This window comes from Colobus angolensis, unplaced genomic scaffold (genome assembly GCF_000951035.1).
Source record: "Colobus angolensis palliatus isolate OR3802 unplaced genomic scaffold, Cang.pa_1.0 Scaffold28, whole genome shotgun sequence".
NCBI classification, from domain to species: Eukaryota; Metazoa; Chordata; class Mammalia; order Primates; family Cercopithecidae; genus Colobus; species Colobus angolensis.
In genome coordinates this window covers 5,133,407-5,147,690 of record NW_012116043.1, presented here as the reverse complement: position 1 = coordinate 5,147,690, position 14,284 = coordinate 5,133,407, and the positions used below count along the sequence as shown (strand labels likewise).

Sequence of the window (14,284 nt, the reverse complement as noted above, 5' to 3'; positions counted from 1 at the left end):
GGATGGTCTCGATCTCCTGACCTCGTGATCCGCCCGTCTCGGCCTCCCAAAGTGCTGGGATTACAGGCTTGAGCCACCGCGCCCGGCCCAAATTTCATATTTTTATTAGAGACAGGGTTTCATCATGTTGCCCAGGCTGGTCTCGAACTCCTGACCTCAAGTGATCTGCCCGCCTCAGCCTCCCAAAATGCTGGGATTACAGGTGTGAGCCACCGCACCCAGCCGCTTACCCCAGATATCTGCTCCCCTACCTTCTTCAAGTGCCAAAGGCCACCCAGTAATCCTATAGGTTTGGTACAATTATTCCTTCCATTTGTGGAAATGTATTCTTTCCACAGAAGAGGAAATTGAGGCTCGGAGAGATTAAGTCACTTGCCCAAGTTTATACATTTGGTTTACCATGAAATCCGTATTAAAGAATCTTAGGCTACAGAAGGTAGCTCACACCTGCAATCCCAGCACTTTGGGAGGCCGAGGTGGGAGGATCACTTGAGCTAAAGAGGTCAAGGCTGCAGTGAGCTGTGATTGCTCCACTGTACTCCAGCCAGCCTGGGTGACAGAGGGAGGCCCTGCCTCAAAAAAAAAAAAAAAAACAAAAACAGAAAGAAAGAAAAAAAGGACTCCATTTGTTTTTGAGATGGAAGTTCGCTCTTGTTGCCCAGGCTGGGGAGTAAATGGCGCGATCTCCGCTCACAGCAACCTCTGCCTCCCAGGTTCAAATGAGTCTCCTGCCTCAGCCTCCCGAGTAGCTGGGATTACAGATATGTGCCACCACACCTGGCTAATTTTGCATTTTTAGTAGAGACAGGGTTTCACCATGTTGGCCAAGCTAATCTTGAACTCCTGACCTCAAGTGATCCGCCCACCTCAGCCTTCTAAAGTGTTGGGATTACAGGCGTGAGCCACCGCACTTGGCCTCTGAAGAAGCTTAATTTAATAAGAGACACTCAACCCTACAACTAACATTTCCCAATTGGTGTTTTTTTTATTTTTGTTTGTTTGTTTGTTTGTTTGAAGATTCTGAGGGTACAGAAAAGCTGGGCACTGCTGAATGCATGTTGATTGAAAAATAATTATTAATTATCATAGTATCTAATTTTTTTTTGTGTTTGAGATGGGTTGTTGCTGTGTTGCTCAGGCTGGTCTCAAACTCCTGAGCCAAAGCAACCTTCTCTCCTTGGCCATCCAAGTAGTTGGGATCACAAGTGTGTGCCATTGTATCTGGCCCTGACACTGATTAAGTATTTACTTGTGCTAGGCACCAAGCTTCCTCTCACTTCTTTCTCACAATACCCTAACAAAGCCCTCACTTCAGAATGGGCAAGTGAGCGCTGGCCAGGTTAATCACTTGCCTAAAGTTATCAAAGAAGTCGGTGGGCTAAGCTGTGAGTCTGCACCCTGACTCTTGATGCAATCCTGCAAGCTGGGAAAATGTGCTCAGCAGTATTTGAGGATGTCTGCATTCCTCGACCACACAGCAGCTGACGGCAGGGCCCCAGCAGGCAGGGTAAACAAGGTCATGGCATGGAGCGCTATCTGTCTGCACAGGCATGACAGTCATTCATTTATTCATTCAGTGAGCCTGTCTCTGTGCCAGCTACTGGGATCCAGGGTGAGTCAGACCTGGCCCCTGCCCCTGAGGCGCTCAGGACCTGGGAGGGGAGGCAGGAGGGTGAATGCATAACAGGGTCTTGCTATGTTGGCCAGGCTGGTCTTGAACTCTTGGTCTCAAGTGATCCTCCTGCCTCAGACTCCCAAAGTACTGGGATTTTAGGCATGAGCCACTGTGCCCAGCATAAATGCATAGGTTTTTTTTTTTTTTTGAGATGGAGTCTCACTTTGTTGCCTATGCTGGAGTGCTGTGGCACAATCTCAGCTCACTGCAGCCTCTGCCTCCTGGGTTCAAGCGATTCTCCTGCCTCAGCCTTCTGAGTAGCTGGGATTACAGGCAGCTGCCACAACACCCAGCTAATTTTTGTATTTTTAGTATTGACAGGGTTTTGCCATATTGTCCAGGCTGGTCTTGAACTCCTAACCTCAGGTGATCTGCAGGCCTTGGCTCCCCAAAGTGCTGGGATTACAGGCGTGAGCCACCGCGCCTGGCCTGAATGCATGATTTTTATGTCATAAAAGCTATAACTGAGGGGCAGACAAAGTTGCCACAGTTGGCAGAATCTAAGGTGGCTTCCTAAGGAGGGGACTTTTGGGCTTCCCAGAATGAGCAGGAGAAACCGTCTGGTTGAACAGGAAGAGGCCATCCCAGTCCCCACAGCTGCTAGTATTTACTGGGGGCTGTCTACGTGCCAGGAGCTGTCTGAGGTGTCTCACCCATGTGGATTCACTGAGCCTCCAATCCCAGTAGGAGGGGGCTACTAGGCCCATGTCACAGAAGAGGAGGCTAAGACTTAGAGGGGTTAAATAACTTGCCTAACCTCACACAGTTGTTGAGGGGATGGGACTGAGAGGGCAGAGATGGATCGTAGGAGAACAGGGCTGCAGAGTCGGGGCCAGCTCTGGGTTTGCCTGTCCTCTTTCAGAACATTCTGGCATTGTTATTGCATTGTCACCTCTCCAAGCTCTGTCTCTGTCAATTAACATTTTTATTTTATTATTTTATTATTATTTTTTTGAGACGGAGTCTCACCTGTCACCCAGGCTGGAGTGCAGTTGTGTAATCTTGGCTCACTGCAACCTCTGCCTCCCAGATTCAAGCAATTCTCCTGCCTCAGCCTCCCCAGTAGCTGGAATTACAGGCGTATGCCAACACATCTGGCTACGTTTTATATTTTTAGTAGAGATGAGGTTTCACCATGTTGCCAGGCTGGTCTTGAACTCCTGACCTCAAGTGATCCACCCACCTGGGCCTCCCAAAATGTTGGGATTACAGGTGTGAGCCACAATGCCCGGCCTAAAATTTTTAAAACTCATAATAGCTAACAACCCTGAGCACTTACCATGACAAGCCAAGCTCTGTACTTAGTCCTTCTGTTTTTTGTTTTTTGTTGTTGTTGTTTTTTTTTTTGTAGAGATAGGGTCTTGCTCTGTTGCCCAGGCTGGAGTACAGTGGCGTCATCATGGCTGACTACAACCTCAAACTGCTGAGCTCAAGGGATCCTCCCACCTCAGCCTCCTGAGTAGCTGGGACTATAGGCAAGTACCACCATGCCCAGCTAATTAAAAAAAAATTTTTTTTAGAGTCAGGGTCCTGCTATGTTGCCCAGAGTGGTCTCAAACTCCTGGGCTCAAGTGATCCTGTAGCCTTGGCCTCCCAAAGTGCTGGGATTAGACATGAGCCACTGCACCCAGCTCTCCTGTTTTCTTCAGCATCTAAAACGTCAGGAAATAAGGACTCTAACAATCCTCGTTGCACAGAGGAGGGAAGTGAGGCTCACAAAGGCTGGAGAACTTGTGCAGGGCCATGCGGCTGGGTAGGGAGCAGGACAGGGATTTGTGCCCAGGCCTCGATGCCCCCAGAACCTGTAGAGCTCCAACCCTGCGGTGCCACCTTCCCACCTGTGTTGCTGAGTGGTGCCTTCAAACTGTTTGGACCAGACTCACAGGCACAAACACATTTCACATCACAAACCAGGCCACACTTGCACATAGGCACATACAACTAAAATATTACTAACAGTTTCACAAATCAACGCTGCATCTTACCACAAGCAACACACTCTGATGTTTGCTTTTTTTTTTTTTTTTGTGATCTGCCCGCCTTGGCCTCCCAAAGTGCTGGGATTACAGGCATGAGCCACCGCACCTGCCCACTCCAATGTTTTCTAGTCTATTCTCTGATGATCCCAGCTCCAGGAATTTATTCTACAGATCCATCCACCTTCATATGAAATGTGTATGAATAGAATTATTCACATGCAGGCTGGGCGCAGTGGCTCATGCCTATAATCCTAGCATTTTGGGAGGCCAAAGCAGGTGGATCGCTTGGACTCAGGAGTTTGAGACCAGCCTGGCCAACACGGAGAAACCCTGTCTCTACTAAAAAATATAAAACTTAGCCAGGTATGGTGGCGGCGCCTGTAATCCCAGCTACTTGGGAGGCTGAGGCAGGAGAATCGCTTGAACCGGGAGATGGAGGTTGTGGTGAGCCGAGATGGCGCCACTGCACTCCAGTCTGGGTAATAGAGCAAGACTCCATCTCAAAAAAAAAAAAAATTATTCATGTTCAGAGGAAAAGGCTCAAAATAACCCAAGAGTCAAATGATGGGAGACCAACTAAATAATCCATGGTATATACAATGGAATATTACGCAGCCAAATAAAACAATGAGGTACTGGTTGGGAAAATTCCAGAACACATTGTTAAGTGAAAAGAGCAAAACATAAAACAATGTGGGTGAGAAGTGGGGGAGTGACGCATGTTCTTTTGATGTGCTTGTAGCTGCATAAGGAAAAGCTGGGAACATGCACAAGAACTGAGTAAGAAAGTGTTTTCCTGGCCACCTGGGAGTTTCTCGATCCTTTTCCTGTAGTTAGCCCTGGGCAGGACGATCAGGGTAGAATTAGAAGTGAAACACAGTCAGGCATTGTGGCTTGTGCCTGTAATCCCAGTGCTTTGAGAGGCCAAGGTAGGAGGATCACTTGAGCCCAGGAATTCGAGATCAGCCTGGACAACATAGTGAGATCCTATCTCTATAATTTTTTTTTTTTTTTAATTAGCTGGGTGTGGTGCACACGCCTGCAGTCCCAGCTATTTGGGAGACGGAGGTGGGGGTATTACTTGAACCTGGGAGGTTGAAGCTGCCGTAAGCTGTGATCATGCCACTGCACTACAGCCTGGGCAACAGAGTGAGACCCTGTCTAAAAAGAAAAAAACAGGTGTGGAACTCATAGTTTCCCTTTTCTTCTCTTGTCTTTTACTTTTTCCTTTTACAAATTGAGATGGGGTCTTGTCATGTTGCCCAGGCTAGTCTTGAACTCCTGGGCTAAGGCAATCTTCCCACCTTGGCCTCCCAAAGTGCTGGGATTACAGGTGTGAGCCACCGTGCCTGGCCTATTTTTTCATTTTAAATTACATAAAATAGAAATGGAGCAGGCACCGTGGCTCACGCCTGTAATCCCAGCACTTTGGGAGGCCGAGGCCAGAGGATCACCTGAGGTCAGGAGTTCGAGATCAGCATGGCCAACATGGCAAAACCCTGTCTCTACTAAAAATACAAAAATTAGCTGGGCGTGGTGGCACGTGCCTGTAGTCCCAGCTACTCAGGAGGCTGAGGCAGGAGAATCACTTGAAGCTGGGAGGCAGAGGTTGCAGTGACCTGAGATTGTGCCACTGCACTCCAGCCTGGGCGACAGAGCAAGACTATGTTTCGAACAAATAAATTAAATAAATAAAAAAAATAAAATAAAATAAAATAGAAATGGGTTCTCGCTATGTTGCCCAGGGTGGTCTTGAACTCCTGGGCTCAAGTGATCTTCCCACCTCAGCCTCCCAAAGTGCGAGGATTATAGATATGAGCCACCATGACTGGCCTGTTTTCCTTTTCGAATCAATTTGATGTCTGAACCACGTAAGTAAAATCTTTAAAATCTAAGGCAGTCATATCCACCTAATTTGATTTTCTGGTGGCCACGTGTCCCCGAGGTCCTTACTTACCCAGAGCTGCCACGATGAGGAAGAAAGAGGCGGCTACGAGGAAGGCCACATCGGGCTTAGTGTAGGAGAGCAGCTTCTGCAGCGTGGCCCCAGATGCCTGCTCGGGCGGTGGCAGGCCACTCCCAGGGAAGCCCTCGGCCTCAGTGGCCGCCCCTGGCTCCAGGGCCTGGGTGCTTGGTCGCACGGTGGACAGCAGCCACCAGAGTAGGAAGGATGCGCCAAGTGAAATGTACGTCCACACGAACAGGGCCCAGAACCAGGGGTCCCGGATGGGCCTGCGCACCTCTGAGAAGAGCAGCAGCTTCACCATGGCGTAGATGCCCACAAAGAGGCACACGAGGGTGATGACCAGCCACGAGGCCCGCAGCCGCCGGGGCCCCAGTGCACTGTTCTTGGCCACACCAATGGTGGCCCCCAGCAGCAGGCAGCTGCGGTACAGGCAGGCTGCCCAGAGGTCCAGCACCGAGTCAAAGATGTTGAAGTGGCGGATGTCCTCCAGGAGGCTGCGGTCCAGGTGACTGAAGACATAGATGGCCGTGGTCACGCAGATGTCCACACTCATGAAGGCCAAAGTCACCACCACCGCCTTCCACAGCCGCATCCTGCTGGCTGAAGGTGGGCGGGTGCTGAGGGCCAGGTTGTAGCTCATGGGGGCAAGGCCATCATCGTCCACGGGGCGAGGCCAGGCCTGTAGGGACAACAGCAAACATCAGCACAAGGGGTTCAGGTTTGCCACTCGCTGGCTGTGTGACCTTGAGAAAGTCACTTGACATCTCTGAGCCTTCGTTTTCTCACCTGTAAAATGGCAATATCAACTTCCTGGGGTACTACGAAGATTCCACTCATTCAAGGGATACTTATTGAGTGCCCACTGTGGCCAGGCGCTGTTCTTTGATTTTTTGTGTCATGAACAAAAATAACAAAGATCCCTGCTCTCCTGGAGATGACATACTCATGCAGGAGACAGATGATAAGGAAATGGGTCAGGCGCGGTGGCTCACGCCTGTAATCCCAGCACTTTGGGAGGCTGAGGTAGGTGGATCGCCTGAGGTCAGGAGTTTAGACCAGACTGGGATGTGTGTATTGTGAGGCCAAGGTTGGAGGACCCCTTGAGGCTAGGAGTTGGAGAGCAGCCTGGGCAACAGGGTGAGACCCTGTCTTAAAAATAAATAAATAACTGAATGTGGTAGCATGTTCCTGTAGTCCAAGCTACTTGGGAGGCCAAGACGAAGGGATCGCTTCAGCCTGGGAGTTCGAGGTTCTGGCTCCAGGGCCTGGGTACCTGGTCGCAGGGTGGACAGCAGCCACCAGAGCAGGAAGCCGCAGTGAGCTATGATCATGCCACCGCACTCCAGCCTTGGTGACAGCAAGATCCTATCTCTAGATAGGATCTAGAAGAGATGGAGTTTCGCTCTTTTTGCCCAGGCTGGAGTGCAATGGTGCGATCTCGGCTCACTGCAGCCTCCACCTCCCAGGTTCAAGCGATTCTCCTGCCTCAGCCTCCCGAGTAGCTGGGATTACAGGCATGCGCCACCATGCCTGGCTAATTTTGTATTTTTAGTAGAGATGGAGTTTCTTCATGTTGGTCAGGCTGGTCTTGAACTCCTAACCTCAGGTGATCCACCTGCCTCGGCCTCCCAAAGTGCTGGGATTACAGGCGTGAGCCACCGCACCTGGCCTAAAAATATTTTTTAGTTAAAAAAAAAGAGATAAGGGTTATGGCAGAAAAAAGAGGGGAGTGAACAGGATAGGGGTGAGGGAAGAGAGAGATCAAGTTTATCTTATTTATTTCTTTTTTTTGAGACAGTCTTGCTCTGTCGCCCAGGCTGGAGTACAGTGGTGCGATCTACAGGTACCCCACCACCATGCCCAGCTAACTTTTGTATTTTTTTAGTAGAGATGGGGTTTCACCATGTTGGCCAGGCTGTTCTCAAACACCTGACCTCAAGTGATCCACCTGCCTCGGTATCCCAAAGTGCTGGGAACACAGGCGTGAGCCACTGTGCCAGGCCAAAGATCAATGTTAAATAGGGGGCCAGAAAAGACCTCGTTGGGTAGGTAACACTTGAGCAAGACTTGAAAGAGGTACAGAAGTCTGCCAAGTGGCTATCTGGGGAAAAGCACTTGGCACAGGTGAAAGAGTGCCAGAGCCCTGAGGCAGGAGTAGCCCTTGGGAAGGCAGCAAGGCCCCATGAGGTCAGAGAGGGTGGGGAGCATCTGGAGGATTTTGCATCGATAATGAGAACGAAGCTGAGATAAGCAGAGTTTAATAAACAGCCGCTGTCTTTACTACCGCTACTAATTTCTCTGAACCTGTTTCCTCATTCGCAAAATGTGAGTGTGAGGTTCAATGTGTCAGTTCTGGGCAGAGTACCTGGTGCATAATTGCTGCTGATTGTAATCAACCATATACAGTGTGTGCTTAATAAATGTTTGTCCACTTTTCTCCTCTCCACATCAGGCCTTCTATCTCTGCAACCCCAAATAAACTGTTTTGGTCTAAGAAAGAACTTCATAGGTGTCGGGGTGGCTTGCAGGCCGCAGAGCAATCCAGAAACCTTGGCATCTGTTTGGAAGTTTCCAGAATCTTTTCCTCCTGCCCAGGTTGGCCCTCGTGCCCTGCCCTAGGCCCCTTTGGTTTTCTGAATCTTGATGTCTGCTTTATCCAAGGCATCTCCTGGCACTGGGTCCCTCAGGACTCTCCCAGAGCTGCAGGGACACCTGGGAAGTGGACCTAGAGGCCTGAGTTTGTGAGTGGGGCTTGTCCAGGGTAGGGTTAGGACCGGGCTGGGGTGTGTCCCTGGGTGCTACCTCCTGTCTCAGGTCCAGTCCTTCCTCCCCTGGGCCTTTTGTTTTCCCATCTGCAAAATGGGCTGAGCTCTAGATCCCCCAAGAGGAGGGGCGAGGGGCTGGGAGACAGCAGGGATGACTGTGTCATGGCTGGGAAGGGGCCATCCTGAGAGAGATCCTTTCCCCAAAGCTCTGGCACCCAGGTACACAAACCGCTCACACTATGGCATGATTGGAACCTCACACAATCCCACGAGGCCAGGGTTTCCATATTCCCACTTACAGTTGGGGAAACTGAGGCACAGAGAGACAAAATCATCTGATCCAGACATTCAGCCAACAAGGGCCCAAGCCAGGACTTGAGGCAGTGAGTGCAGGACCCCAGCACCTGCCTCTCCACCTGTCCACTGCATGCCTGGCACACAGCAGGTGTCTAATAACTACAAGCAGACGGGGATGTAACACTGCACTTCCTGTGAGCCCTGCCCTGTGCCATGTGCTTCAAATTCAGGTGGCTCCACCTATTTAATCCTCACAGTGACTTTGTGAGATGTGCACTCTCATCCCTCCCGCTTAACAGATGGAGAAACTGAGGACCAGAGAAGTGAAGATTGCCCAAGATTACACAGCTTCCAAATAGCAGAGCTGGGATGTGGACTCACAAGTGTCTGAGTCTAGAATCTGTGTTCTTCACCCCTAAACTAAGATAACATTCAATACAGAAAATGCTACCAGGGGCCAGGCACGGTGGCTCACACCTGTAATCCCATCTCGGCCTCTTGGGAGGCCGAGATGGGCAGATTGCTTGAGCTCACGAGTTCGATTCCAGCCTGGGTAACATGGCAAAATCCCGTTTCTACTAAAAATACAAAAATTAGCCGAGCATGGTGGCGCACGCCTGTAATCCCAGCAACTCAGGAGGCTGAGGCAAAGAATCGCTTGAAACAGGGAGGTGGAGGTTGCAGTGAGCCGAGATCGCGCCATTGCACTCCAGCCTGGGTGACAGAGCGAAAGAAAATGCTACCGGGAAGTGTTCATCTAAGGAAAAGGGTCCCCAGCAGAGGGCTGGGCTGTGTGGCAGAGGTGATAAGACTGCTGAGGCTAATTGCTGGCAATGACAGTAGCTGGTGTGAGCTGACACTGGCTCTAGGCACTTATATGCGTCAGCACTCACCACAGCCCTACGAAGTAGGTCCCATCATTATCCCCATTTTATAGTTAGGAAAACTGAGGAACAGAGAGAGGTTAAGTGACCTGCCCCGGACCACACAAGCTAGGAAGTGACCAAGCTGGGATGTGAACCCTGGCCACTGAGTTCCAAAATCTGTACAAAGCTCCAATCCTTCAAAACAGCCCCTCCAGGAGGTAGGCACAACTCCTACTGATTCTGAGAAGGGGTCTGAATGGAGTGGGGGATATAACGACCCCCAAGCCTGGGCCCTGCTTTCACCCCCGCACATCCAGGCACACTGAAGCACATCACAGAGATGACAGTTGCTTAGTCAGCAGCTGCCCCTCCAAAGATGGTCAGGGCCGAGCAGGGTCAAGGGCAGGGGGAAGTGGTAGGATGGTCGGACACCCCCAGCCCAGGTCCTCACTCCCTCCTCAGCCCTGCCTGTGCTGCCCACGCAGGCTCTTGTCTGCTGCAATGCAGAGGCCATGGGGAGCGAGCGAGTGGGTGAGCTCCAGTCAGAGCCCAGGGAGGGAAGCTCCTGGCCCGGTGCCATTCCAGGCCTCCCAGCCAAGCCACTGCCGTCTGCACCAGGTGCTGCCAGCCGCCTCAGCTGCTGCTCTCCTCGTGGTGGGCACATGGGGTCCCTCAGTCCCCAGAAAGGGGCTGGGGCTCAGAAGTGGAACAGGAGGCAGATCCACAAGACACTCAAAAGCTGGACAGCAGCGCAGGGGCTTTGCTGACTCTCCCAACTTGACTCCCAGCCTCTGGGGGAATTCCTTCCCCATCCCCCGACAGCCCAGGGTACCAGTCATGCCCCCCGCCTCCAGGAGCCTATTTATCTTCATCAGAGTAAACAAAATTTCAGACACCCATATCACAGACCACCAAAGCCACATTTTGCAGATGGGGAAACTGAGGCCCAGAGAGGGAGGGGGTGAGGCTTGTCTCAGGTCATCCAGCAGGCTGGGGCAGAGCAGCGCTAGCACCCGAGTCCCTGCCCCCAAGCACTAGTCCTTCTACCACAGGCTCCCAGCAGAGTGGAATCCAGCCCCAGGTCGGGTTACAGTCCTCGGTGGGGACAGTTACTCCGTTATTTTTGAAGCTACTGGGCAGAAGTGTGACCACCAGCCAAGGCTGCTTAGAGGCCTGTCCCCGCTCTCCATCTGCCTGACTCAGAGGACGTGCTGGGCTTGGCCAGGTGGAGCTAGAGGGCAAATTGTGAGCACATGGGTGACCTGCTTGGCCCGAGGGACAAGGACAAGGTGGTGGCCAGAACAGGCCCCGCCTAGAACGGGACAAGGCCCAGGAAGACACGGGTGGCTCGCCCTGACTCTGTGCACTAAAGAATGGCACAGGATAAGCAAGTGGCCCTGTCCCCACCAGGGGTCTTGTCAAAGGCTTTTCTTCCCAGGATAGGAGACGTTGGTTGGGGTATCTCTAGGCGTCAACTGCAGAGAAGGCCAGAAGACGACAGATAGCAGTTATTACGACACTGCAACAGAGACCCTTCACCGGGCCCTACTATGTGCCTGGCACCTCCCAATGCAGCCAGGCCTCCCCACTTCCCTGGGAGGACCCTGTGATCATCAGCTTCGTTTTACAGCTGGGGAGAAAGAAGAGGTTAAGTGACATGCAGAAAAAGGACGAAGGCAGGAACGAGACCCGCATCTAGGTTCTCCAGGGTCTCCAGGATGGAGACTCGGGGGAGGGCCTGCCCAGGCTATTCAGGGACTGCAAGAAAAGGGGCCAAAGAACTTGGGTGGCCCAGTGGCCTCAGTTCACCCCTGACATGGTGAGCTTTTCACCCAGGTGTGGGCCCAGACCTGGACAAGCCCATTCCATTCGCTGCACAGCAAACCACTGACTGACGGAGGCCCGCTGGGTGTGAGGGCGTGACTGTGGGGGGTCTCTGGCGCTGGGGCAGGACCCAGCTGGGTCTGCCTGGGTCTATCCTGATTTGATCCCTGCTGAGCCTCCCGCAGCCCACGTGGGGCCCAGCCTCACTCTGGGACTTGAGAAGCTGTCTCAGGTGCTCTCAGCTCTAGGGGAGGCAAAGAGAGATGCCAGGTGCCCTCCCTCCAAGCCTCCTCTTGTCACCTGGCCCTGCCCCATCCGGAAAAGGGGAATGGAAGCCACTCTATCTCCAGGGGGTAGGGCAGAGGCGGGGATCCTGTCAGCCCAGCTTAAAGCTGTCTCAGTTAATGTCAGGCCGGGGGAGGAGGCTTTTTTTTTTTTTTTTTTTTTTTTACAGAGGCCCAGAAATAAAGGAGGCTCCCCTGGGAACCTGCAGGCCTCACTGCCAGGGTGGATGGTGGGGAGCAGCGGCAGCCCATTGGCCTACTGGGGAGACTGAGGAAAGGGCTTTGCCCAGGTCAGCAGGCACAGGCCAGATCCCCAGGCTTCTGCCAAAGCTTTGGTGCTCAGGATTCCTGGGAAGCCCGACATGGACAGTAGGAGCCCTGAGAAGACGCGCCAGCCCCGTCCTGGGGGAACGACAGCCATCCCAGGATCCTCCTACACCTCCCACATTTTCCAAGAGGCAGAGGCGCCTGGGGGGGTTAAAAAAAATGGCAACATTCGCCCTGCGGGCGCGTAAAAGATGCTGCAGGGATGGGGGCTGGGAGCTGCGGCTGCGGGCGCCGGGAGGGCTCCAGGGAGACTCCCACCTTCAATCGAGATGCCTACTCCCACCGAGGCAGGGGTGCCCAGACGCCCCTCAACCCGTGCCTGGCCTGGCACCCTGGCCTGGAAAGGTCCCAAAACCAGGGGTCCAGGGTGTCTTGCTCTTACCTGTTACCTGGCACCAGGTGAGCTGTGGGAGGGGGCGCGCAGCAGGATCGGGTCTGTGGTGCAGGTTCCGCGCTGCTCATTGGAGACTGCGCCGGACGCGAGGCTCGCTCCGCTCTTCCCGCTGCTCCTCCCCGCCTCCCGCCCGCGCTGCGCCGCTGCAAGGTCGGAGCTGAGCCTGGCGTGCGCTGAGACCGGCTGACGGACGGGGCGGGGCCTAAGGGACGGAGAGGGCGGGGATCCTGGGACAGGGACCGGCGGGGCCTCTCGGGAGGGGCGGGGCTTCATGAGGAGTGGGCGGGCTCTTCTGGACGGGGCGGGGCTCCCGGGGAGGGGGCTGGCGAAGCCTCCGGGTGGGGCGGGGCCTCCTGGGGGCGGGGCTAAAGCTGGCCACCTGCTCACCTGTGGCAAACTCCTCCCACATCTGACCAGCCAGGCCCTCCACACTGCGCGCTCCTCACCTGGAGCCACAGGCCCATCCTGAGGGGACGGAAATGGTTTCACCTGAAGGAGGTCTGCTTTTTAACTGGTCTTTTTGCCTGGAGGGACAGCTAGCCAGTCCAGGAGGGTGGGTTATGGTCCTCATTCATTCACTCATTCTTTCATTTATTCACCCAACAGATATTTATCCACTGCCTACGGCATGCCATATGGCCTTTTAAGCATCTGAAATTGAACAATTAACAAAACAAGATCCTTGCCCTTCTGGAGCTGACATTCTAGTGAGGGTGTCAGATAACATATATAAGCAAATGAGATCTATTGGAAGGGAGTACATTTTACGGAGAAAATTAGTACAAGATCGGTGATCCGGGGCATTGGAGAGGGGAGGCAGCGATTTGTCCTCAGCTACTGCCAGGTGCTGGGAACACAGCTGTGTGTGAAAAGACAGAAAACTCCCAGCCTTCATGGCGTGAAGGGGACAGAACATCAGCAAGTAAGTGCATAAGACCATTCAGGTACTGGGTGCAGTAAAATAAATAAAACTGGCTGGGCGCGGTGGCTCACGCCTGTAATCCCAGCACTTTGGGAAGCCGAGGTGGGCGGATCACGAGGTTAGGAGATAGAGACCATCCTGGCTAACACGGTGAAACCCCGTCTCTACCAAAAATACAAAAAATTAGCCGGGCGTGGTGGCGGGCACCTGTAGTCCCAGCTTCTCGGTAGGCTGAGGCAGGAGAATGGCGTGGACCCAGGAGGCGAGGGAGCTTGCAGTGAGCAGAGATCGCGCCACTGCACTCCAGCCTGGGCTACAGAGGGAGACTCCGTCTCAAAAAAATAAATAAATAAATAAATACTAAGTAAATAAAACTGTGTAAGTGAAAGGTGAGAAGGTGTGAGTCACAGGGAGGGAAGAACATCCTATGCTAAGGCCTGCAAGTTCAAAGGCTCTGAGGTGGGAGCCAACTTGGCCACCTGAGGACCAGAAAAGGGCCCATGGGTCCTGAACCAGGGGAAGTGGGGAGTGGGCTTAGGGCCCAGAGGGACAGCAGGTGAGGCGAGAACTGCCCACATCCCCGGATCCTCCGATCAGAGGCTTTTTTTCCTGAGACAGAGACTCCAGAATGGAGTGCAGTGGCAAGTTCTCAGCTCACTGCAGCCTCCGCCTCCCAGCTTCAAGTGATTCTCCTGCCTCAGCTTCCCGAGTAGCTGGGATTACATGTGTCCGCCACCACTCCTGGCTAATTTTTGTATTTTTAGTAGAGATGGGGTTTAGTCATGTTGGCCGGGCTGGTCTCAAACTCCTAACCTCAAGTGATCTGCCCTCCTCGTCCTCCCAAAGTGCTGGGATTAGAGGCGTGAGCCACACATGCCCAGCCCCGAACAGAGGCTTTTTAGATCACTCTCTGAATTGGAAATGTCCTCTGCTATTTGGTGGGACAGCTTCTTTTTTTTTTTTTTTTTTTTTTTTACAGAGGCCC

General features: G+C 52.8%; 1 protein-coding gene across 4 annotated transcripts in view; it reads right to left on the bottom strand.

The window, feature by feature from the left end:
* The window catches only part of ABCB9 (ATP-binding cassette, sub-family B (MDR/TAP), member 9), a 43,202-nt gene extending 30,614 nt beyond the window's left edge, over window positions 1-12,588 (bottom strand). For all 4 annotated transcript variants that reach the window (XM_011948461.1, XM_011948458.1, XM_011948460.1 and 1 more), the window contains exons 1-2: window positions 12,366-12,588; window positions 5,612-6,299 (exon numbers count right to left, since the gene is read on the bottom strand). In XM_011948461.1, coding sequence (XP_011803851.1) covers window positions 5,612-6,260 — 649 coding nt within the window. In that variant the 5' untranslated portion in view covers window positions 6,261-6,299; window positions 12,366-12,588. The remainder of the gene's footprint in view (window positions 1-5,611; window positions 6,300-12,365) is intronic.
* Window positions 12,589-14,284: the final 1,696 nt, after the last annotated feature.